The following is a 24,562-nucleotide window of genomic DNA, read 5'->3' as shown; positions in this document are numbered from 1 at the left end:
TTTGAATGCTCTTAAAGTGCTCAAGAGGTCTCAAGGAAACTAGCCACAGCAAGCTCCAAATGCTATGGAGAGAGGGGGCATTTATAGCACTCTCTCACAGACTAGCCGTTACTGTTTTTGTCAGAGCTTACCGGAGTATCCGGTGTACACCGGAGTCTCCGGTCCTAAATCCAAAAACGGCGTCAGAACGGTCACCGAACGTGTCAGAACTAGCCGTTACAGTTCTGTTTAATTACCGGAGTCTCCGGTGAACACCGGAGTCTCCGGTCCTGTCAGTCTTTCCAAAAAGATTAAGTCCGGAGTCTAGCCGGACCCTCCGGCATCTTCAGGTACCGGAGACTCCGGTCTTTCCTATTAAATATCAAAAAGATTAAACGCTAACTGAGAGCCTCTGTCGGAGTCTACCTCGGAGACTCCGACTGCAAACAAAACATTTTACCGGAGTATCCGGTGAACACCGGAGACTCCGGTCTTTTTCTTGAAACGATTAACCCGAAGCCGAGACTCTCTGCCGGAGGCTAGCACGGAGACTCCGGCTGAGCGCTGAGTACCGGAGTATCCGGTGAACACCGGAGACTCCGGACTCAGAAGATTTTCAGAAAGAGTTTCGTGTCCGTGAGTGAATGTGTCTCTCAATTGGGTGATTCTAAAGGATCTCTTGAGCATTGAGACACTAATCAAGCAAATAAATTCATCCATCTAGGAAAAAATCTATCCTAGACTCAATTGCAAAAGTAAAAAGAATTTAAGCCCTATCTTATATCCTTCGTTGATTCTTTAATTGTTTCGACGGGCGTCAAACGTCATTTACCTTCACAACTAATGCTCATACCTGTTCAATACTCACAAAGCATGTTAGTTCTTTAATCGTTTTGTCATCAATAAGCCAAAACCCACTTAGGGGGCCTAGATGCACTTTCAAATATCAACCGTATTCGGCACACCGTATGCGAATACGGGCTACAGTGCTATATTCGACACACGGTGTGCCGAATATAGCCTTTGCCGGTCGTACAATCACTAATCCAACACACAGTTATAGTCGCACACGGTGTGTCGAATACGAGCTACAATATCGTATTTACCACACGGTATGCCAAATATGAACTACAGTATTATATTTGCTACACGATGTACCGAATATGAGTTTTTCGGCGTACGGTGTATCGAAAACCCATTTTCGGTAAATGATGCGTCAAATATAGATGCTAAATTTATAAATACGACAACATATTATCTATTTTGATAAATACGTTTATGTATATTATTTAATTATATATTTTTTATCCCGATAGAGGCCAGGATTGCTTGCGGACTAAACTGACCGTAATAGTTTTTGACATTTACATCCTCCAACCTGTCTCAAATTTATCCCGACTGGCTACTGCTCTTTCTCCATCTTGCCGTGCATGTCCGCGAGCTTAGCCACTAGATGTAGCTGTAGTGCTACTGATGTACTACCCGTTGGAGATTAACGTCCATGCATGGGCAGTGTCACTTTTTTTCTTTTTTACTTTTGACACTAACCGTGGAGATCAGAAACTCGCTTATTCCCAACCCTCGGTGGCACTCCCGCACCAGCCGAAGTTGAGGCTGGTCGCGTGCTCCTCCTCGGAGAAGAAGCTGGCTGCGCCGTCGTTGCTGATCACGTCCGAGCCGGCAAGCCATTCCTCCGTGAAGCCATAGCCGCCACCCTTGTCCGAGTCGTATGGGTATGTCGAACCGTGCTGCCACTTCGTCTCGAACATGGGGAGAGACGAGCAGCCCATCGTTGCAGCCGACAAGTCCAAGAACGGTGCACCGAACCCGACCAAGTTCGGCTGCGGTTGCTCGAAGACCGCGCCGGAGTACGGCGACGCCCCGACCTCGTTGAACACCACGCTCGAGTCGCTGTCCGAGGAGCCATCCTTGTAGACCGCCGCGGCTGACGCACCCACCGTCGCTTGGCGGTCTTCCGCGGCGTCATTGCCGCCCGCCTCCAGCTTCACTGCCGTCTCCGGCTCGGATAGCTTTTGCCTCAGCTCCCTTATCTGATCGCGCGGCAAAAAGACACCACAGTGAGCGACAAGCTGGCACCTACATCACGATGCAAGAGTACACAATTGAGCGGCGCGTCGACGCGTGACAGCAACTGCGTACCTCGGCGGCGAGCTCGTCCTTGTCGCGTCGGAGCGCGTCGCAGTCGGCGCGGAGGGTGTCGTGACGGGCGCGCAGCGTGGCGAAGTCGCGCTCGAGCTGCTTGGTCTTCCAGCGGGCTCGGCGGTTCTGGAACCAGACGGCGACCTGGCGCGGCTGCAGGCCGATGTCGCGCGCGATGCGGGCCTTGCGGTCCGGGTCCAGCTTGTTGTCCGTCTCGAAGCTCCGCTCCAGCGCGCGCACCTGCTCCAGCGCCAACCGCCGCTTCTTCTCGCCCAGCCAGCACGTCGACTGCGCCGCGCGCCGGCCGCCCAGCTCGTCCTCGTCGTCGTCCACGTCGTCCAGCTCGGCCTCGTCGTGCTTCAGCGCCGTTAGGGCCTCTTCCTCCGCGAATGCCAGCTTCTCTCCTGCAGTATGTGCATGCCTACATGGTTCAGTACTTCTTATTTGCTGTACACTTGACGTAACAATTACACTGATCATGCTCAAATTCCAAAAAAAAAAACAAAGCACATTCTTTTGTTGCTTTCTGTCTTCAAGTTCATCAAATGCAGAAACAGAGTACAGACAGGAGAAATACTCCAATGTCAAAAGGGCACATACTTTCTAGTCCTACACTGCTAGTACATAAAACAGAGGAGATATGGCAGCAATTGTACCTGGTTCTGTGGATTCATGGCTGCTGGCGGACCTCTTCCATTGCCTCTTCATTTGCACTCGGCAGCTCAGCAAGGATTTGGAAATGGCGGTGACTCCAATTATGAGATGGAGTGGGGGCAGAGTCTTGGAAAGGAACAGTAGGGCGCCGAGTTGCACGCGCAAACGAGAGGCCTTTCCGGCCTTTTCGTTGGTCGGCGGCTATGGCTTGCCCCTCTTCGTAAGTCGTGATCTGAAGATGGACGAGTGGACACCTTCTTCTTCCTTGCCGAGCAGGAGTGCAGGACGGATGTGAGAGGGGGAGAGTAGCAGGTGCAAACGACTATGCAAGCGGCCATGGGTCTAGTATAAATAAAAGCAAGCAGGTACCGGGCCGGGTACCTCGGTTGGCCAGTGCTACGATGTCATGTGCCAGAGATTTTTGTAGGATCCATGTGTTGGCATTGCCAGTTGTGGCCAATGCCGGTTCCTCTGTTTTACAAGTGAATTCGTTCAATTACAGGCAAACTTATACCACTTTGAAACTTCCATCCGTGTAAAATTGCCAACAGGGCTAGTGCCGATAAGTTGGTTGGCCAGCCTCGTTGAAGACGGTTTATGCTAGTGACAGTCGATGTTTACTAAAATACTAGAGTCTGAGATTCTTGAGTGTGTGTCTATGACAAATGTGGTGTGCTTTAAACGAATTTCTGGCTCCCAGATATGTAAAAACCAGATCATTTTAGTAGGACACTCGTACCACCATGTTTATGCAATAATAGTAGCCTTCCCGAAAAGTAAAAAAAGAAGTTACATATCCAAAATAAGCAATATCTGCAGTAAACATGATAAATCCAAGTATATTGTGGAGTATCCTTAAAACTTTTGAACCGTAAAATATTGTGCATAAATGTTACGACAAAATGGTGATAAAAGTAGATACACACAACATTCGAACGAGAAGTTGTAGATAAATACAGCTGTTACAAACGGAAGTTGGTATGTTTAGAACGAGCAAATAATTTTTTTTTATAAAAGTGCTTGAATAATGTCAATGCACATCTAACGGTGCACTGCATAGGGGCACATGCCCAAGGGTAGAATTTTTCTTTACCAACAGAACCTGGGTGATCACCAGCAAACACAAGCCCGCTGTCGTTTTTCACGAAGTAAAAACCCAATAGAGTTTGTTCTTCTTTAGATTTTTTTTAACATTTGAGCAATGTTTTGTGACGACGGGAAAAAGATGTCTATCGGTGATATAGAAACCAGAGGTTCTTGAGTTCCGAGGATTATCTCTTCGAGGTCTGAGAAGATCAAGTTTTGAGAGAGGGTGTTCGGGGTCATGAACAGTGATCCCCGAGCACCCGAGTCCCCCGATGACAAGAGAAGTAAGTTTTGGAAGAGCGTGCTCGGAGTCATGAACAGTGGTCTCTAAGCACCCGAGTTCGCCGAGGACCCGAGCAGTTAAGTTCCGGAAGAGAGCGCTCGGAGCCATGAACAGTGGTCCCCGAGCACCCGAGTTCCTCGAAGACCAAGAAAGGGCATATCCGGGAGAGAGTGTTCGGGGCTGTGAACAGTAGTCCCCGAGCACTCACAGTTCCCCGAGAGCCTGAGAAGTCCTTCGCCGGTGGTCCCCACAGGGGCTCAGCGGTGAGGTGTCAATTGGTGAGAGGCCCGATGCTGCATTTAAGAGGGCGCGTGGCCTGTCACTTCCAACCACTCCCCCCACCCCTGCTGTCAGTCCCTGCCATGGTCTGGCAGGGAGGCGTGGGGACATTTAATGCGCGGGTCCCATCGCGCGTCTCGGGATAACGTCGCAGGGCTCGAGGCGTAACGCCTGCCGCCCTGCTATGTCAGGCTCGCTCTGACCAGACGGGCACGCGGGGATGCTCGGTGGCTGTCCGGCGGGCCCTCCCCGCTGCACCTGTTGAAAAGCATAATGATAACGACAGGACCAGACGGGGGTGTGTTTTCAACCCTCTCCATAACATCAAGCTGTAGCCTATGATGATTGCTTTCCATTTATGACGTCTTGGAACTTGCGTCATCCTTTTTAGGCACGTCACCTACCCCGACGGGTATAAAAGAGGGGCGGGCTCCCCGGAGAAGAAGGACCAGACAGACCGAACACATCGATCGGACGAACTCTGGACGACGACGACTGAAGAAGCATGAAGCTCTAGACTTAGACAAACATCCTTGTAACACGAGAGATCCTCAGAGGGACATTCCCTAAGCATTTATAGCATACACGCAGAAGTAGGGTATTACGCTCTATGCGGCTCGAACTTGTCTAAAATCTCCATAGTATTTATTTCCTCCTACATCCGATCATTCATTACACCTGCATCTCATTTACTCACATTTATTTCACGAACGAGGACTCAGAATCATCCCGACCGAATCTCAAATGGATCTCTCCGAATCCCCACTTATAAATTTCATCCTCCGACGATGTCCCTACTATTTAACCTCGCACTCAACATGCAGAACACTTTGCCACAAAGTTTCTGTGAGGGCCAAATAACTCAACCATTGTTAAACTTGCCGTAGTAGTTTAGTTAACAAGTAATTGAACCAAACCAAATATATATTTTAAAATTTCTCCCAACTATTCAACTTTTCCTCCCATGAGTTTTTTCTTTCCGAAAAGAAGACTTGCTTTTCATCCAGGTATGTTGCCCTTTCTAGCAAGTAATGTCGCACCAGAGCCTGTCAACTACGCCAACCGGCACGTAGTATGAAAGCATATGAAATGCCGACCTAAATGTGAACTCAGGCATGCATGCATTTCAGAGCATACACCTTCACGCAAATCTCTTTCCCACAAAATTGATCAACCCTCTTCACAAATGCGTATTCTTCTGAGTTCTCACGAACGAATTAGGCCACGGATTGGTCGATCTTGATTGTACGATGCCACCTGCCTCCTGCTTATTTTCCTTGAAAAAAGAAAGGATGCATGTGCATGACATCTAAACACAATCTCCTCACTATCCTTAATTGTATAATTAAATCAGATGCAGGTGTATGCCCTGAGATGAATGCATGTTCTGTAGGAACTGGAACCATGTTCAGTTCAAGCTCGGGGATCAAAGAAAATGATCAGAAAACACAAGGCAGCGCTGTTCTCCGCCTTGTCAATTTGGTGGCGAAACGTGGCACACACTGCTGGCGAAAATGCCACCACCGAGCCGGCACACCAGCTCGGAACCGCGCTTTAGGAATTAGGAACCATTCCGGGACCACAGACAGATTAAAGAAGGGAAGACCGTGAGGTCCGAAAGTGCAATGATAGCTCAGTGACAAAACTCTATATGTGAGAGAGTTAATGAGAGTTCGACTTCTGTTCTGTATTTAAAAAATCTTTAAAGTGTGAAAACGGTTGTAAAAAAAAATCAAAAGTGCGGCTACCATACTGTAGGTGCAGCTCGCCTGAAGGCTACACGTATTCGTGCAACGGCATGTGCCAATTAGACGTTCTAGATGCACTCTCCCAACGTGTTCATCTTAATCTGCAAGTTAGTGCAGGCGAAAATATCGCCCGTGCCGAACAGCGATGGCTCATGCGTGAATTCTTTGGCTTGCCTTCGGCAACGTTTCTCCTCATGGCCGTGCTTTTGAGTTTGAGGTGATCGAACTATCCAAGTTGTCTATCTGTCGTCAACACCGTAATCCAGCCGGTTTGATCGGCATCGATCATGGTGACGCTGCTGGTATCCATTTGCTTTTTTAGTATGCGCGTGTGTGAAATAGTGAACAGGAGACTAGGACAGCCAGTAGATTAGGGCTTCTGTAGGAACTAGGAAGGAAATGTTTGGATCGATCAACGATCGTGCCATGCCAACTTTCTTTACGCGGATCGCTCCTGCTTTTCTCCGGGAGTGCCGTCTAGTCAAGAACGCCCTTTGACTTGCTGGATATAGCGGTGGTGCATGCGCACTTCTAAGTAGTAAGTACTCTACGAGATACCGATGCAGTGTCCATCACTTGATGCAACGTAGGCATCCGGTCTAAACGACATCGACATTAATTTGGATATCTTTGATATCTGACTAAACAGCTGCCAAATCACCCCTAAATTGGAAGCTGTTGAGTTACTGAACATCTCTGGTCGTCAAACGAGGAAGTATCAATCTTGAGAGCAAGATATGCTTTGTGCAAAGTTGTCAGGATGATAGAAACACAAGAGCAGCATCAAAACAAAACCATTCCCTCCATTTTCCAGCCCCTCAAAATGGGGAGCCGAGAATCTATTCTTTTTTTCAAAAAGGTGATGTGAACTTTGCCGGGTTTTTTTTATAGAAATGTGTTTAGCAAATATTTATAAAGAAAAAAAGAGAAGAAGAGTGCAGGACTACCAACCCATAAATAGTCTAACTCCACACCCACGAAAGAACAACGTAGCAGACCGAAATAAAAGGACAGAAAAACGAGAAGAGGTTGAAATCAGATGTCAATCCTCGAAATTTCCTTCACCAAGGGCTCTACGCCGTTGTTCTATCACCGGGAATCTATTCTAGACCTCTGAAATGCATGGCAGAGAAGCAACATCTTTTGGACCAAAAAGTCGTAGGCAGAGGCGACTGATTGATGGATGGATGCATCAAACAACTAAAGTGTTAACACACTCACTCACTCAATCACACACTAGTGAGAGGACCACAGATGCTGTGCCGTACGTCGGACAGCGAGGTGCTGGCGTGTGTGTCCACTTCTCTGAACTCTGAAACCACCCTGCAGATTGGCCCGGTTCGGCCGTGCCATCCAAACTGTCGCGATGAACCCCGAGGAACTGAGCGTAAACGCCGGCGAAACAGTGCTATCAGTATTCATGGTTTTTATAGCCGTTTGGGTTTTCGGACACAATTTCTTCATAGATATCTTTTTTTCATTGATTTTGAGTCCAGACGAGATTCGTTGGATAAAGATTTCAACACCTCACGAGTACAAGTTCTAGACGAATACTATAAATACTCATCAAATATCTATAAATATAAGTCATCTTTATACTTGTAATCTTGGAGTATCATAATCAAATTTGGTGCTCATGGTCTTTTACCTCCATATTAAAAGGGTTTTTTCCATATAAGTCCTTGTCTCCGTGCCCAGTTTTGTAACACAAACCGTTCCCAATCTTTCCATCTGCCCAGGGGCCATTCCAGAAAAGTCGGAAAGGGTGGTGAGTGCATGGCAGGAGTGAGGAGTCTGCCTCTGCCTGTCGGGGGAAGCTGAGGCGGTGGGAAAGCGAGGTGAGTGACAGAAAGTGATGCGCCTGCCTGCCAGCCTTCGCAGGGAAAAGGATGGCCATTCCCATTCGATCTCGTGCACTGGCTGCAGCTTCTGTTCCCGCAAAGAGAACAAGATTAAGTTGGGTTCACGAGGAGATCGAGCTGCCAGCACGGTGATCGAGTGAGCAGTGGCCGTGCCCGTGGCAGAGAACGCGCAGCGGCGCACTCACTGCACGGTCTGAAGTAGCAGTGTAGCACCAGCCGAGAAGGACGACGCCCTTAATCAAGTTTGGAGGTGGAGATACAGTCGTCGTGCTCGGTTGGTGATGTATAAGTATAATGTTGGAGGCCAGCGTTACGTTGGGTGGTGCAGTGTGTGGTGCTGAACACTGTTAGGGTCAAATCTGGTCCTGGCTCTACCTGTATCAAACGGTACGGAAGGGAAAGGACAAGCCACGTAACAACTGTTGAGTCGGCAAGTGCTACTGGATCGACGACGGCACGCAGCTTTCGATCGGCACGGATCTTTTTGTTGGGCAGCGCCTAGTGCTCTGGCACTGTCAGCTAGTCTCGATGAGCAGCAGTCGCGCTGTTGCAGTCTTCGGACCATTGCCCGTGCAACGCAACTACACAACAAAAAAGCGTGTCTGCCGGACGCCGTGACCGCAGCGTCGGGTGGTGCCGTGGCGAGCCGGGCCCCGGAAGACGTCAACAATGGCGGCCTTGGCGACGGGGACGTTGAACGCGGGCGATCCAGACGGCTACGCGGTGTCTTCGTCCCCGTCCCTCCCTGCTCGGCGGCCACCGGAAGAGCTGAGCCGAGTACGGGCGCGGGTGTGCAGCCTTTCGGTCATGGCTGCAGGAGTGGCACAAATTGGTGGACAGACAACACTACGCGGTGCACGGTGTGCCATACAACGCGAAGGCCGGGACACTGCCTCCAGTTCCTGTGCGGTTAATCCGAGGGGCGTCTCCCGTCGTCCAGGGCCAAAATTTACCTTGCTGCGTGGCATATCAGTACTGTGAAAGCTTTTGGACGCTAAAGCACTCTCTGATGACATGACTGATATGAGACTCTGACCATCGCGCATTTTAAATTAGCCGACCACGTATGGCTGCTAGCTTGACACAGCTGCAATCCTAGCTCCAGAAACGAGCGTGCTTTTAGGTGGAGAGGAAGACGACGCAAATAGTTGGAAGCGATTTCATCGAACCGTGGCTCACGTCGTCCAGATCGGAGCGTTCATAACCAACGGCACGGCACTGATCACTAGTCGGTCACTTCTACTGTTGCACATTACACCGTCATCATCCAGGAACAGTAAACGCCCGACGGCGTAACATGGAAACTGGATCATATATAGCGGCCGTATATGGAAGCAAAAAGGCGCCTAGCTACCACGCAGTAACACCGAGCAATCACACCATGTTTTCTTTTCTACCTACTTGAGCTTTTAGCCGTTTTGGATGGGCCTGATTGCTTGAAGCTTGCAACAGAGTAGAGCAGCACCCGTCTTGGATCTACATGCCTAGCCTACATACTAGCGCAACGACCGCTCTATGATAGTGACTAGTATATTGACTACGTGACATCTCAATCAACCAAAGCTTGGTCTTGTGTAGAATAGGGAGTAGAGAGGCGTTCAGTTCTACTATTATTCGAAATGTGGCCCACTTAAACACTGTGGTCCGACAGTAGAAACCAGGGTGACCATTCAATGGGTTATGCCAGGCGTTGCACAATCAGTACGTTGTCAGATGTAGGTAATCAGAGTAAACTTTGCTGCATCTACACGTTTGATTAATTTCCTGGAATTTACACTGGTGAACCGTTACCATAACTAAATAGCGTCACTAAGTCTAGGGAAACAAAAATTGGAGGATTAAGCAATCATACATGCCGGACTAAGTCTAGGAAAACAACAGCTTTAGCAATCCTATGTGCCTCCATATTCGGACCCCTTCTTTCATGACAAAATTCTACCTCATTAAAACTTCTACTTTTCTGCCTGATATCGTCAATCACCATAGCGTAACTACAAATGCGGTTTTCTTGCAAATTATTAACAACATCAAGGCAATCAGATGCAACTGTTGTCCTTTAAATCTGCACATCTGTCGCTAAAGACTGGGCCTCACTTCATGCCACATCTTCTAAAGCACTAGGCTCTGTCAAACCATCAAAAACTTGTACACTTATTCCCTGGAAAACTCCTTCTCCATCACGACAAATTACAGCTACGGCACCCCTGTCACCTCTCTTTGAAATGCCTGCATCCACATTTATTTTCATAAAACCATGCCTCTACCAACGCTATTCTGCGTCGCTTTTGTCAGAACGTAACTAGGCCTCTTGGCATGGGCTCGTCTACGTTTTCGGCGTGACTTAATTGGGCCCTGAAAATTCGGTCCGATGGAAAGTAGGCCCGGGTGGACCTTGAACGGGTCTTCAGGCCGTACTGTCACGAATCGGCCTTGTCCCATGGCTTTGAAGCGGTGCACTTATGGGCCTTGGATGCATTGCACGCCTTTGAAACAATTTGCCCAGGTGGTTCGCCAGCCCAGGTCGCGTACGATTCGGACGCGCGTTGATCAGATATTCGCATGGAGCACTCATGTTGCAACAAGTTGGAGTTTGAGTTTGTGGACTAAGTTTTGTTACTTGTCGGTAGCAGCTGTGCATAGAGAGAAACGTACAAAATGTTACGCGGTTGCTTGGAGACATCTACCTCTTCTCTGGTGTATCGGCAGCGCCTCACCAGATCTGCGAGGGTTCACACTTGGCACGCAGCTCATGTCCACCGACCTTCCCAGCTGGGAAAGCCTGTCCCACCTGACCACGCGGTCCCTTGGACAGTTTTTTCGCCATCCGTAGCCCGAGCACAAATCGATGCGGAGCAGAGTAACATCCCTTTGTTAAATCTCTGCCGGGCCACGGTAGGTGTGCGGCAGAGGCAGATCCTGCCTGCTTCTTGGCAGTTGCAGGAGCAGCATTTACTTGTGCGGTTCACCTCAGTTGCTCCCCAGGGATCGCGTCCGTGCGAGCACGTAGCCGTGAACGAGCAGCAGCTGTACCAGTTTGATGTTTTCTACGCGGAGTTGGGCCAACGATCACATGGTAGTTAAGCTGACAATATCCCACGATCGATGCGTGTGCTCTATTTCGTAATACTCCATTTTATTGATCAGAAGAGTCTTCCCAAAATACTTAGAATTTCATGTATCTTAATGTATTTTTTACCACTCTCTTTCGTTTTGCTCTATCAATTCATACTTCACCTTATTATTTATGTAACCCAATACTAATTACAAAACGAATATTTTAGTTGTAAAATATTTTATTAATAATTACCTAAATCTCTATGATTAATTAAAATGTCAAGTATTACGGAACGGAGCGGATATAATACTACGCCATCTGTCGGGGGCACATCTGTTGCCCGTTAAACAATTCAAACCGGCCACAACGGCTAGCTGGCCGGCCAGCCTGCCAGCCCAGAGGACATATAGTACTAATCTACTCCGCAGATCCGGCCTGCCGCGTCTGCCTCCGATTCCGATCAAACGGCGCAGGTTGCAACACCTGCACGCGGAACTAGTCGTTACGTTAGACGCCTACTACTCCCCCGCGACGCGGTGCCGCTGCCCGAACGGTCAACATGGCCGGGGCTGCTCCGCAACGTGGTCCACCCCCTAGATGACAGTCCGGTCCCACAATTGTCTGACCCAACCCGTCAGAGACAGTGCCATGGACACGAGTGACTTGAATGGTACAGCTGGTTCCTGAACCGACCTGAGTGTGAGCCGTTCCTGCTATAAATACCTGCCTTGCCCCTCGCTTCCAACTCACAGCTCCAGCGCCCAACTCGGTCCACCAAGCACTCTCCACTCACACAACACGCATCTTCTTCGCCACCGCATCAGCCCAGTCTCCGCCGCCACAATCCTGATGGCTCGCTTCGCCGTGGTCGCCGCCATCGTTGCCCTCCTGGCCGTCACCGCCGCTGCGCAGGCCCCGGCCGCCGCCCCCACCCAGGCGCCCAAGGCGGCCCCACTTCCGCCTCCCCCGGCGAGGTCCCCAGCCACCGCCCCCGCGCCGGTCGCCACCCCGCCCACCGCCGCGGCGCCGTCCCCTCTGGCGTCTCCTCCGGCCCCGCCCACCGACGCACCCACCGCCTCCGCGCTCACCCCCACCCCCTCCGTCTCCGCCCCGGCCGGCGCGCCCGCCGTGAACAGCGCCGCCGCGTGCGCCTCAGTGGTCAGCTTCGTGGCCGTCGCCGGCGCGGTCGCCGCTGCCGTCCTGTTCTAGATCATGTGACTGTACCGTGATTGGCGGTTGCTAGCTACTTTTGTTTATAGAACTATATCATATTGTTTTCGAAATTCTTTTTAGACACTGAGAGCATCAGCGATGTGCGGGATTATTGCAGTGTATCATGATGAGATGATCATCAATGCAATTCTTTCATTTGTTACTACTCTTACTTCACATGGCCATTGATATCTTAGCCTCGTTTCGTGGCACTCCAAGCTCTAGTTTTCTTTTCCTCTCTTCTTGCTTGATCTGGGCACTCCCAAATCTATAATCAGTGCGTGAATCTGGAGTCTGTGCAACGTTGGAACTTGCTGTCGATTCGGGCCCACCTTCTGAGGACGCCATGTGGATTGGTCGGTCGATGCATGTGATATTTCGGCAGCTGGTCAGGTTGGAGTATGGGCAAAACTTGGGCGGATTCGACAGCCGCTGGGTAGAATAATGTGGGTAGCCTCTGTTCTTCCCCGGCGCCTGCACTGTTCAAGAGCCATGGTCGCACGAGGATGCTGCCCATCTTGCATCTTGCTTTGTGGTTTTTTTCTTTCTTTCTTCCGTTGCCGGTTGCCCTATCGAACCTGATGCTAGCATCGCCGTGTGGCGCGTAAATATACACAGCCTATGCTCAGATACCAGCCACTTGAGCGTAATTACGAAAACGCGGTTTTGCTTTGAGTTCTGCATAGAAATTCAGCAATCAACAGTGAAATATCCTGATTCTCAAGAAAACTAAACAGTGAAAAACTACGAACTGAAGAGCACCAATTTATGTGGATTTGCACTAACAACCACGCATAGTTCAGCATGGCATGGGAAATTATGTTATATCAGTACCATGGCATGTATACTTGCAGAAGACGAATTCGTCTGTTTTTTTTTTCGGAATTCGCTTGTACATCTTCATACGATAAAGTGTCGCGTGACATGTTTCTGAAAGTTTTTTCTTCTCTTTTCATTCTTTCTTGATTGAGTTTGAGCGTTGGAAGTTGGAACTCTGTATATTTTGTTACTAACGGCCTGCGTCTCGATCGGATGGGCTGAGCAGACTTCTGTTGAATTTCGCAAGGCCCACTGAATAACTGAAGCAAAGATGGGCCTTGGACAGGGAGAGTCGAGGACTCTGAACTTTGGAAAGGAGGAAATTATTACGGTGAATCAGTGACAGAAGGCCTGGGCCTCGTATCATTGTAATTGTAGGCCCATAAGCTGTCCAAATATGTTTCTTTTATCTCTTTTTTTCACTTGCTTGAACTTGATGTCCAACTCGACCAACAAAGCAAGATGGAATATTCCTTAAACACGCAAAAACAATAATTTTTGCCCCCACATTACACGTACGCCTAAAATAAATCGATAGACTAGTCGACGTGTCCACATGATGACATAAACCACAGTGTTAAACTTTGGAATTTTGCCAAGCCCTTCGACACCGTCCAAGCAATTTGCTCAAGCGAACTTGGTAACCTGCAGAAGAAATCTGCCTCCTTTGTCTGGTCGATGGATCTGAGAAAACGTTAGCTTTCAAGGCACGGAATATGAGGCTTTTTTATTTTTACATTTTTTAACTTAAAAAATTAAATAAATAGCTCAAAATAAAAAAAAATTACATAAATAGACGCCTACCGTCTTCTCAAAGGGCTGCAGCACTTTCAGAGGGCGGTAAAGATACCACGATAGCAGGAACATGCCTTATCGCCCTCTCAAAGGGCAGTTAGCTCTTGCAAAAGGGCGGGTAGGTACTGTTCTCACTGTGAACATTACTTATTGCTCAATTTTTTTTTTCGTATCTCCTATGTTTAAAATAGTAGTCTTCCGTTGCTCTAAAAATCTTAAATTTTTTTATATGTTTCATAATCCTTGTGCAACCCATTTTAATTAGATTCACTTAAAAATCATGTGTATAATTTAAACTAAAATTCTCTAAAAATGGGTACTTTTATAACTTATAGAAATTGTTAGAGCATCAAATGAATTCCTAAAAATCTATAAAAATTCACCAATATTCTTCTTATATGATGGACTAATTTATAAAATTATTTTAATCCCTAGGTTTTTATATGTTTGAATTCAAATAGAGTTAAAAGAAGAATATCACATGAAATTATAAAAATACATATAAATAGAGCATTACAAAGTAACTCACTTTTTCACCATATAACCTAGGTCTAAAAATAATTTTAGAAATTATTCCATCATATAATAAGAATATTAGTGAATTTTCTAGATTTTTGGGAATTTATTTAATGGCCTAACAATTTCTAGAAGTTATAAAAGTACCCATTTTAGAGAATTTTAGTTTAAATTATACACATGATTTTTAAGTGAATCAAATTAAAATGTGTTTCACATAAATTATGGAACATATACAAAATTGTTTAAGATTTTTGGAGTAACAGAAGACTACTATTTTAAACAGAGAAGATGAGAAGAGAAAATTGAGCGCTAAGTATTGTTCACCACGGGAACAGTACCCTACCCGTCCTCTCAGTTGGCTACAAGGGCTAACCGCACTTTGAGAAGGTGGTAAGGTCTGTGCTTGCCACTGTAGCATCCTTACCGTCCTCTCAAAGGGTTGGCGGTAGGCGTCTATTCCTATAAAAAAAAATTATCTAAGAGCTATTTATTTAATTTTTTAAGTTAGAAAATGTAAAAATACATCGTCTGAGCACGAAAGCTTTTGGTAGATCTCGACGTGCGAACCCGGTTGAAATGTGAACTAAATGTTTGTTCTTGGTGGTGTCTGGCGCAGTGTGTGATCGAATTTTTTAAAGTTTTCAAACTAAATATTTTAAAAACTATTGTTAGTCAAAGTTTAAAAGATTTAATTGAACTTTTTCTAAAACGACGTGTATTTATGATCGGATGGAGTATTACACAAATGAATCAAGTCATGCATTGTATGATATCAACTACATGCGTTTTTAGTACTTTATTTACTTTTAAGACATGCTTGTCCAGCTATGCAAAGCAGCTAATCATCCGAACATGGCGGCCTTTCTTTCACACCACCATTACACCCCAGGTTCTGGTAACACCTAGGCTATATGGGCATCACAACGATCGAGTGTTTACTCTTCGTGGTTGTTTCCCAGTTCCAACATCAGAAACATGGTGTGGCTAAAGCAATCTAGAAACATGATGTTAATATCTTCCCTCAAGCCTCGGTTCGTTGTCCAACAAGAGAGCACGACAACAGCGAGACCTGTCTAGACGGTTGCAACGGATGAGATGGCATGGGATGTTTGAGCGTGTGTTGTGTGAGTGGGTGGCCCACATGTATTCGGACGAGTATAAGAACGGATGGACGTGTTGTGTATGAGTTGTCGATAACATCACTAGTAACAGAACTGGCAAGAGCCAGACAATTCTCAACCTGAACTATCTCTGCCGCCTCTCTAAACTCTCTATTCTACCTCCCCATTTCCTCTAATTTCTAACTCTTCTATGAGTGATTGGTCACAAGGTTTGTGACAATTAGTATTAGAGCCACCCACCCACTTCTCGCCCCCTGCTCCATCATCGCCGTCCGTCACCATGGAGAACCCTTACGCAAAGCTGCGGTGTCTATCTCGCCATCAGCAGAAGACTCAAGCCATGGAGGACAAGCTCGCTGTATATCTTTGATCGTACCAGGAAGATTGACTACAACAACACTAAGATAGTTATGCAACGAAGGATCGTATGGAGGCGATACATAAAACGTTCGAGGAATGGCGTCCAGGAATGGAGACGAGGGTGGCAAATCTTCATTAGGCAATCGACACGCTTCGTCAGTAAGTCGAACACCTTGAGAAGCATCCTACGACCACCGCAACTCCAACCTCACCACAAAGTCACAACATGATTCTTTGTTATGAGCAATTCCACCCGATATGCGTCTCGAGCAACTTAGCCACGATGAGATTCATGACCACCGGGGATCGGCATATGAGAGTGTGAGCACTCTGGCGCCAACCCCGGTCACAGGTACGTCATATTCCACACTGGAGAAGTTTTAGCGTTCCACTTCATGCAGCAGCACAATCTCATATGTGAGTAACAATTTCAAATTGGACTTCCCTTGTTTTGATAGCGAACCCCCAATTCTGGAGGAGACTATGTGATGACTACTTCGAGGTGTACTCGGTGCCGTCGGAGGTGTGGGTGCGTGTGGTGGCATACCATTTCTCTGGGAACGCTATAATCTAGTTGCAAAAAAAAAAAGCACACCACCAATTAGGAGGAGTTCTGCTCTTGGCTTTGCAATCGGTTCGGTCGCGAGCATTACAAGGATCTTATCTGGCAAATGTTTGACATGCTAGTACGGTGAAGGAGTACATGAGCCGATTTGAACCTACTATGCATTCAAATTTTGGTGCATAATTCTGCATTAGATTTAGTGTTCTTCATTACCAGGTTTGTGGATGGTCTTCAAGAAGATATCCGTTCCATGATTGTTCTACATCATCCAAAAGATTTGGATATTGCCTATGCTCTAGCTTTGTTATAGGAAAGTGTGAGTACACCTTCAAAGTGGCGTGGTGATCGTCATTGGGATCATCTCTTAGGAACGCATGGGAACATTCGCATGTTGAGTGCACCTATCAGTGTCATGGTGGAGAATGTGGCCACTGATCATCAGGGCGTGGAGAGTGCTCGGGATCCGAATAAGCGTCAATCGGAGCACAAATTGGCCACTCTTCGTTCCTATCGCCGGGCACACGGTCTATGTTTTAAATGTGGGGAAAAGTGGAATCAGCAGCATCGATGTGCTACCACTGTTTAGATTCATGTGGTTGAGGAATTATTGGAGCTATTGCAGCAACATGATTCTGTCGAAATGGATCAGCACATGGTGTCTAGAAATGATTTTGATGAAGATAGTCTCATGTCCATATCTCAGGTGGCTGTCACTGGAGCTAATGTGCAAGTACACTAAAATTAGTTAGCATGGTAGATAATCAGGAGGTCCTCGTATTGGTGGATTTAGGAAGTTTTCATAGCTTACTTAATGCCCATACAACTTTGAAGGTCTCTCAATAGCAAACTTCATTCAAGAAAGGAAATTTAAGATAGCTAATGGTGGGCAAATGAGCTGCAACAACATGATTTCTCAATGTGAATGGTGGGTTCAAGGACAATCTTTCTGCAGTGATTTTAGGATTTTGTCTCTTGGGAGTTATGAGCTCATAGCCCTATGGTGAGTCAGCGGGACATCAAAAGGTTATCTTTCAACAGAAAAGGAAAAATGGTTACTCTCCAAGGTATTACACCCAAAATGGATATTTGTCATTCAGTATCAGCTCTGCAATTGAGTCACTTATGAAAGAACAACTTTGTGGAACACTTGGTTTACCTGACTGAGGTAGATTCAGAACTGACCAATAGTACCATACGGGCTACAGTGGTAGATCTGGTGCAAGAATTTGCCGATATCTTTGAAGAGCCGAAGACACTTCCACAACAGACATTGGGATCATCATATAGTTTTCATGCCAGGCACCAAGCTTACCAGCATTTGGCCTTATAGACACACTCCTGATCAAAAGGTAGAAATTGGTAAATGCGAGGAATCATCTAAATAGTATTCTAATGAATCATTAAGCATATTATTGCAGCTCTACATGGTAGTGCTCTTGGTGGACATTTTAGATTCTTTGCAACTTATCATTGCATCAAGAGGCTTTTTGCTTGGTCCAGTATGAAACAACTGATCAAAGATTTTGTGCAGTCCTTCTCTATCTGCCAACAGGCCAAAAGCTCCTCCTTCACTTTTATAGCCCTTGAACATACATGATCAGGCCTGGAATGTTGTTACCTTGAATTTTATTGAGGGCTTACCTCGCTCTACAAATCATGACATAATACTCATAGTGGTGGACAAATTCGGCAAGTTTGCACACTTCTTACCCTTGACTCATCCATTTACAGCAATAAACGTTGCTAAACTTTATATGTATCATGTTTTCAAGCTTCATGGTTGCCTCACGCAATTGTATTAGATAGAGACCACATCTTTACGAGTTCACTGTGGCAAGAGCTCTTTAGACTTTCTCACATTGCACTTCGGTTGAGTTCTCCATATCATCCTCAGACCGACGGGCAAACCTAATGGGTTAATTAGTGCCTTGAGGCCTACTTAAGATGTGTTGTTCATGCTTGCCCTAAGAATTGGTATCATTGGTTATCTCTTGCGAAGTATTGGTATAATACTTCATATCATATTGCTCTTGGCACTACTCGATTTGAAGTTCTATATGGATACAAACTACGTGAATTTGCAGCTCCAACTCTGAGTGAGTGCACTATCCTAGATTTGTTGACATGGCTAAAAGAAAGGGAGATTATGCATCAGCTTCTTCATCAACATCTGGAACGTGCCCAACATCGTATGAAGCAGCAATCTGACAAACACCATACCAATAAGATGTTTTAGATAAGGGATTATGTATATCTCCAGCTTCAACCACATATTCAAACTTCTGTTTCTTAGTGTTCCAACCAGAAACTGTCTTTCAAGTATTACGGTCATTTTCGTATGGAGGCTAAAGTAGGAGTTGTTGCTTACAAGTTAGCATTGCCTAGTTCTAGTCAAATTCTTCTTGTGATCCATGTATCTCAACAGAAGTTGAGTTGTTGGTCCTGGCACGACAGTTAGCAAAGACTTTCCTCCACCTCCTTCAGTTTTGCAAGAATGCAAGCAGCCAGAAGCAGTTCTGGACCGCAAACTTATCAAGCAAGGCCATTTAACCATAGCTCAGGATCAAATGGCAGGGCCTTCATCCAAATCTAGCCACCTGGGAAGATCTTGAAGCTCTTGGGCAGTGCTACTCGACATCACCAGCTTGGGGGCAAACCGGTCCTCAAGGGGAGAGGAATGTCAGTATCTTCCCTGAAGCCTCTGTCCGTTGTCCGATAATAGAGCGCGGCAACGGCGAGACCTGCTTGGACGGCTGCAACGAATGAGCTGATGTGGGATGTTTGAGCGTGCGTTGTGTGAGTGGGTGGCCCACATGTATTCGGGCGAGTATAAGAACGGATGGACGCGTTGTGTATGAACTGGGAATGATATCACCAGTAACAGAATTGGCAAGAGCCAAACGGCTCTCGACCTGAACTATTTTTGCCTCCACTCTGAACTCTCTCTTCTACCTCCCGATCTCCTCTATCTTGTGTGATTTCGACCTCTTCTATGAGCAAATTGGTCACAAGGTCTGTGACACATGATGTGGCCGAAGCAATCAAGAAACATGCTTATACACGATTCCTTTGTCCTTATCCTCTCAAGTTGTCTGTCTGAAGTGAAGTTTGAAACAATGTGGAATGATTGATTTATCTGTAAAATCTTGCAAACGTCTTTTTTTAGAGAACAGGCAGTAATCTAGTAGAAATTTGATAGATGAAGTACTAGTACTAGTGGAGTATATATGAAAACGAGCTTTTACATTTCTGGAATGCAGACCGTCGTAGAGAGACAATGAGACAGGCACCAATTTACAATTGCAAGCAGTAACTGTTTCGCGGTCAATGGAATCTCCGGTCTCTAGCACAAACTGCTCATGCCGTCTCTGTACGCTAGCGCACCTGACTGCGCATTTTGTCTGCAGAACATTATTCACCGACGTCCAACTCTATATGTGAATCTACAGGTACTCGCTCCAAAATGAGGTGACAACACCGCAATTTTTTGATACACCTCTCTAGTCCTGGACAATGTTGCATGCATGACTCTGGTGGCCAGGGTGCAATCACAATCGCAGTCATATATCCATGCTATGGATTCCATTGGCTGGGGGAGGGGGTAAGCAGAATAGCAGATGCAGGTGCTGTGCGGACTGCAGAGAGGTTCACATGACGGCGGTCTCCTCCTGCCGCGCTATGCTGCTCAGAATCTCATGGACAGCCGTTGCAATATCTTCAACCGAGCCCATCTTGGAATCATCCTCCACCTGCCATCCAAACGGAAAGCGATGCCATCACCGGCTTTGTTATATAGAAATGGAAACGAATCATCGTTGTGTGCTACGGCATTCTACTTCTAATCGCTTGATTTGTCTGTCAGCTTAAACTAAACAGGAGTAGTACGGAAAGAAGTAAAGTTAATTACCTTTAGGCTGAAGGTGTACAAGACCATGGCGTGGACGGTGGTCATGTTGAGGTGCAGCGGCGGGATGCGCAGCTGCTGTAGCCCGGCGACCAGCTTCAGGAGCTGCTTCGGCCGCCGCCGCGCGAGCACCTTGAGGCTCGCGTGGCCTTCCACCATCGTCACCTCGATGTCGGCGACCGCCGCCGCCGGCCGGCCATTCTCCGCCGAGCCGGCCGCGTCGCTGTTGGCATTGCTACAGCAGCCGATGCTCGTGGCGCCGCAGCAACCGTGAGACGAGGTGGAGTACTGCGGGAAGCTGAAGACGCCAACGAATGGGGAGCTGCCGTTGTCCGTGCAGCCGGCCTGGTTCATGTTCTTGATGCTCTTTTGGACTTCGAGCGATTGCAGGAGTTGCTCGAGCTCCCTCACGTAGTTGATTGCGCCACCAACGATCGATGCTTGATCACCCTACGGAAAAAATCAAGAGCATAGCACACGCCTGTCATTGCATTGCCAAATATACTATCCGATTGTTAACCAGTGATTAGTGGTTACTCATTCCATACAGACAGAAGGAAACTTAACCGAAGCTAGCGAGTGAAGTTTATTGATATGCTAAAACGGAACAAAACGTACATACTAACAGCACGTACCCTGTGCGCGTAGGACGGCGGCATGAGTGAGCGGAGCACGGCGAGGTACTCGTTCATCTGGCGGCGGCGATTGCGCTCGACGGCAATGTGGGTCATCCGCTGGCTCTCGATCTCCTCCTTGTTCTTGACTACCTTGTTGCGCCTCCGCTTCCTCCTCCCTGCGGCCACTGCCGGTTCGGCCACCGCTTTGCCCTCCATGGAAGCTTCTGAGGACAGATCCTTGGTGGAGACCGTCTCCCACTCGTCCACGCTGGGCGCAACCGACGCGACCAGCTCGTGATCCCAATCCGCCGCGCAGAGCTCCCCGAAGCCGCCGCCGCCGCCGCCGCCCAAGTCGCACCACGGCAGCGCGTACGGAGAGTCCACGCGGCCGTAGCCGAAATGGCCTGCTTGCGAGAACACCACGGCCTCCAATGCCATGGTAAATGGACGCACGCACGCACGCACGCACGGCTTGCTTTGCTCGTGCGCTTGTGGGTGTGATGGATGAGTGACCAGGCTGATGGACACTGCAAGCTAGACGCAAAACGGGTAGGTGGCGCCACACGGACACGAGTCACACGACACGCGAACGAGACCTGACCGGCGTGTGAATGTGATGCGGGGAGGGGACGGGAGGGGAGAGGAGGCGTGCGAAGGCGCGTTTTATAAGGCCGGTCGGGTGAGGCGAGGGAGCCGGACTCTAAGGCCGGTCGCGTGTTATAAGGATGCAAGTTTGTATTTTTTTTATTTAGTCGATCTAAAACTAAAAAAATAAATTAAAATTTATTCTCACCTAGCTAAGTTAAGAGAAAAAAAAACTAAATTCACTAATGTGGAGAGTAGTAAATACTAACCTCTGTTTTAGAATAATTGACAACTTTAATTTTTATTGAGCAAGTTTTGACTAACCATATATGTTTAAATATTTAGCTAAGTAAAATGAGAAAAGTATCAATAGATTTGTTATTAAAAGTACTTTAAGCATGCCATATATTCTGACTATTTGATTAAATATTTGTAGAAAAAATAAACGGTCAAACTTTAAATAGTGAAAATAAATTATCAGTTAGTATTATGAAACGGAGGTCAGTAGACTAGAACTTTCTACTGGTACCCGCATCCTACGTACGTGCCACCGCGGGCCCCAAAGTGAGGCGGCCTTTTGTGCTCAGGGGGATGGACGAGGCAATGATTTACGAGCGCGAAACAGGCATCAGGCGAGCAGGAGGGGGCGTACGTAATATCTGAACGAGACGCACAACTTATATATACATATGTATTGAAGGTATTTACGAAACCTCAACTCTATAAGCGACGGGTATGTCACGCTCGCGTTGTTCGTGTCTGGAACAGGGGACCCCAGGTGGGGCGCCAACTTGTTGTGCTGGTGTAGTGGTGTGTTAGCCACAGGGGCACCACGCTGAAGCAAGGGGAGCATGGGAAATTTGATGGTTTTTAGGGTGCTATATGCAAAGGGGATGCACAGACGAGGATTTGATTTTTAAAGTTACGGTCAAAGCGGTCGCGCAGATCGAGAGATTCTGCAAAGCAACGGTGCCCGGAAATACCATGAGGTTTGCATCTGCGCCGCGGACGATCGTCTGTCCATCTCGTCCTCTTCGACATCTTGTCCAACCGGCCGGCCGGGGGCAGTGCCGAACGGCGGCAACTCCAGCTCATGTGATCTTTCACGGACCGCAAGGTTTGCACGTGTCTTTCACCGCCTACTATGGGCTTAATCTCTTGCTACTCCTTAGGTCATTAAAAAAATGATCTTTTAAACAAGATTAGGTTAAACTTTTAAAACTTTAATTAAAAACAGTTTTCAACATATTCAGTTTGAAACATTAAAATTATATGTGTAGGTTTGCTTTAAAAAATATATTAGATTTTATAACATACCCTAAAAAAATAATGATTAAAACTATGCATGGAAGATTATATGTGTTACAAAATGTTATGTATTTGTGACCGAAGGAGCATATTGTTTACCATTATCCTTTTGTATAAGCATTTCTAACTAATCAAGTATAACTATTTTTAACGTCTCCTTCCTTAAAAGTAGTCGCTGTTTCTGCAAAAGACTAGACTATGATCGCCCATTACTCTTTAGTTTCATTTGTTATTACGCGTACAAGATCGTTGCGTAATTTTAGGCAGTACGTACGCACGTCGTGAAATCAAGATCTGTCGCTCGATTCTCCAGCAAGTTTTCACGCATGGCTCAACTCGCTGCTCCCCGGCATGTACAGAGACAAGGAACAGCCATCTCCGCAACAGAGAAAAGGAAAGCGAAAGGTGCATGCATAAAGTTTCTCTGGCTGATCGAATCTGGATGCCTCTTTCGTCCTGTCCCTTCTCTCTGTCTAGTGGAGAATTGGAAATGGATTATTTTTTTTTTTTTTTTTTTTTTTTTGCCATTGATGGCTGAAGAACGTCTGTCAAATGCCTGCCCTAATTAGCTAGGGACATGGGCAGTAATCTCAAAAACAGATGCACTTTTAGATGACTAAACTGCACCTTTTTTAAGAACATGTCATGGCTAAAAATAAGTTTAAGACTGAACAACTCGTTTTTCTTCATATAAAATACTAACACAACGTGAAATCCTCCCAAGAAAACTGCAGGCGTGCTATATCAATCACTAATTTAGTCTGTCTAATGGTCAATGAAAGACAAGATGAGACTGTTTCTGGCATATATCCTGGGGAATAAGAACAAATGTTCCTTGCAATTTGTTAATTATTGATCTGCGCACGTTAGATCGATCCAGTCCAAGGGGAGAGCTGAAACCGCTCTCCAGAAACATTTCCCACAAGCCGGTGAAACCAGGGGCCGAACACCGGATTGCATGCCCTGGTGCATTTGTTTTGTTCTTCTGGTGCCGGACAAAATAATTTTAGGCCTATTTTCTTCTTTCTTTCTGGCTGCCATTACACGCGTGGAATCTGATGAGCCCTGCCTAATTTATTTCCTAAGCAATTCTTCTATTCACGTCCATTTGTAGATGAGATGCGGCGAAGCAAAAAAATAATAATTTGTCCACTGCGAAGTACTGCTATTTTATCTCTCATACACATGGTGTCCTCTGGAGATGCTAAAAGTCATGCTTGGATGCAATTCCCTCGAGAATCTTCAATCTTCACAGATGGAGACTGAAATGCTTGTATGACCATAATTGTACGGGCAACAAGAACTAATCAGTTCTTAATTCTAGATTTGTTTTAGTTTTTCTTTTTGATACAATTGCTTTGCTTTAGACAGATTGTTAGCGAGCTGAGCACCACGTTAAGTGGCTCTCCGTGCTTGTAGCTAGTCAGTTAATTGAGTGCTTACGCTGTACATGTATAAAACTGAAAACCTCTGATCAATACAACTTGAGTTGTGATCCTTCTGTTTTCCCTCCTCTTACATGGTATCAGCGATCTACGATCCATTCTTTCCGCTGCTCACTACTTCTTCGCCGCCATGAGTTCGTCCTCCTCTTCTTCCTCGTCAGATTTCAACTCCGATGCCGAGTCGCCGCGGCCGCACACGCTCCGGG

At 46.7% G+C, this 24,562-nt stretch overlaps 3 protein-coding genes across 3 annotated transcripts; 1 reads left to right on the top strand and 2 right to left on the bottom strand.

Moving 5' to 3' along the window:
- Positions 1–1,196: 1,196 nt before the first annotated feature.
- On the bottom strand, positions 1,197–3,269 carry LOC133916817 (homeobox-leucine zipper protein HOX13-like). The gene is made up of 3 exons (XM_062360674.1): positions 2,796–3,269; positions 2,140–2,543; positions 1,197–2,030 (listed from the first exon to the last, which is right to left on the bottom strand). Exons 1-3 carry the CDS (start codon positions 2,845–2,847, stop codon positions 1,548–1,550), a joined length of 939 nt encoding a protein of 312 aa, XP_062216658.1. The 5' UTR covers positions 2,848–3,269; the 3' UTR covers positions 1,197–1,547.
- Positions 3,270–11,859: 8,590 nt separating this feature from the next.
- Positions 11,860–12,490, top strand: LOC133916818 (classical arabinogalactan protein 9-like). The gene has a single exon (XM_062360675.1). The coding sequence runs from the start codon at positions 11,956–11,958 to the stop codon at positions 12,313–12,315; it is 360 nt and encodes a 119-aa protein (XP_062216659.1). The 5' UTR covers positions 11,860–11,955; the 3' UTR covers positions 12,316–12,490.
- A 7,190-nt stretch (positions 12,491–19,680) lies between these two features.
- LOC133916816 (transcription factor bHLH94-like) lies at positions 19,681–21,662 on the bottom strand. The gene is made up of 3 exons (XM_062360673.1): positions 21,037–21,662; positions 20,405–20,851; positions 19,681–20,246 (listed from the first exon to the last, which is right to left on the bottom strand). The coding sequence occupies exons 1-3, from the start codon at positions 21,454–21,456 to the stop codon at positions 20,145–20,147; spliced, it is 969 nt and encodes a 322-aa protein (XP_062216657.1). The 5' UTR covers positions 21,457–21,662; the 3' UTR covers positions 19,681–20,144.
- Between the last annotated feature and the right edge of the window lie 2,900 nt (positions 21,663–24,562).

This window comes from Phragmites australis, chromosome 4 (genome assembly GCF_958298935.1).
Source record: "Phragmites australis chromosome 4, lpPhrAust1.1, whole genome shotgun sequence".
NCBI lineage: Eukaryota > Viridiplantae > Streptophyta > Magnoliopsida > Poales > Poaceae > Phragmites > Phragmites australis.
Note: the sequence above shows the minus strand (reverse complement) of the source record. Positions and strands in the feature narration are given on the sequence as shown.

Coding starts and splice junctions, on each gene's coding strand:
- LOC133916817 (XM_062360674.1), bottom strand. CDS start 2,847: ATGAAGAGGCAATGGAAGAGGTCCGCCAGCAGCCATGAATCCACAGAA. Junction 2,544..2,795: donor CCATGAATCCACAGAACCAG/GTACAATTGCTG, acceptor CACATACTGCAG/GAGAGAAGCTGGCATTCGCG. Junction 2,031..2,139: donor AGGACGAGCTCGCCGCCGAG/GTACGCAGTTGC, acceptor CCGCGCGATCAG/ATAAGGGAGCTGAGGCAAAA.
- LOC133916818 (XM_062360675.1), top strand. CDS start 11,956: ATGGCTCGCTTCGCCGTGGTCGCCGCCATCGTTGCCCTCCTGGCCGTC.
- LOC133916816 (XM_062360673.1), bottom strand. CDS start 21,456: ATGGCATTGGAGGCCGTGGTGTTCTCGCAAGCAGGCCATTTCGGCTAC. Junction 20,852..21,036: donor CGCCGTCCTACGCGCACAGG/GTACGTGCTGTT, acceptor TTTTTTCCGTAG/GGTGATCAAGCATCGATCGT. Junction 20,247..20,404: donor TGTACACCTTCAGCCTAAAG/GTAATTAACTTT, acceptor TTTGGATGGCAG/GTGGAGGATGATTCCAAGAT.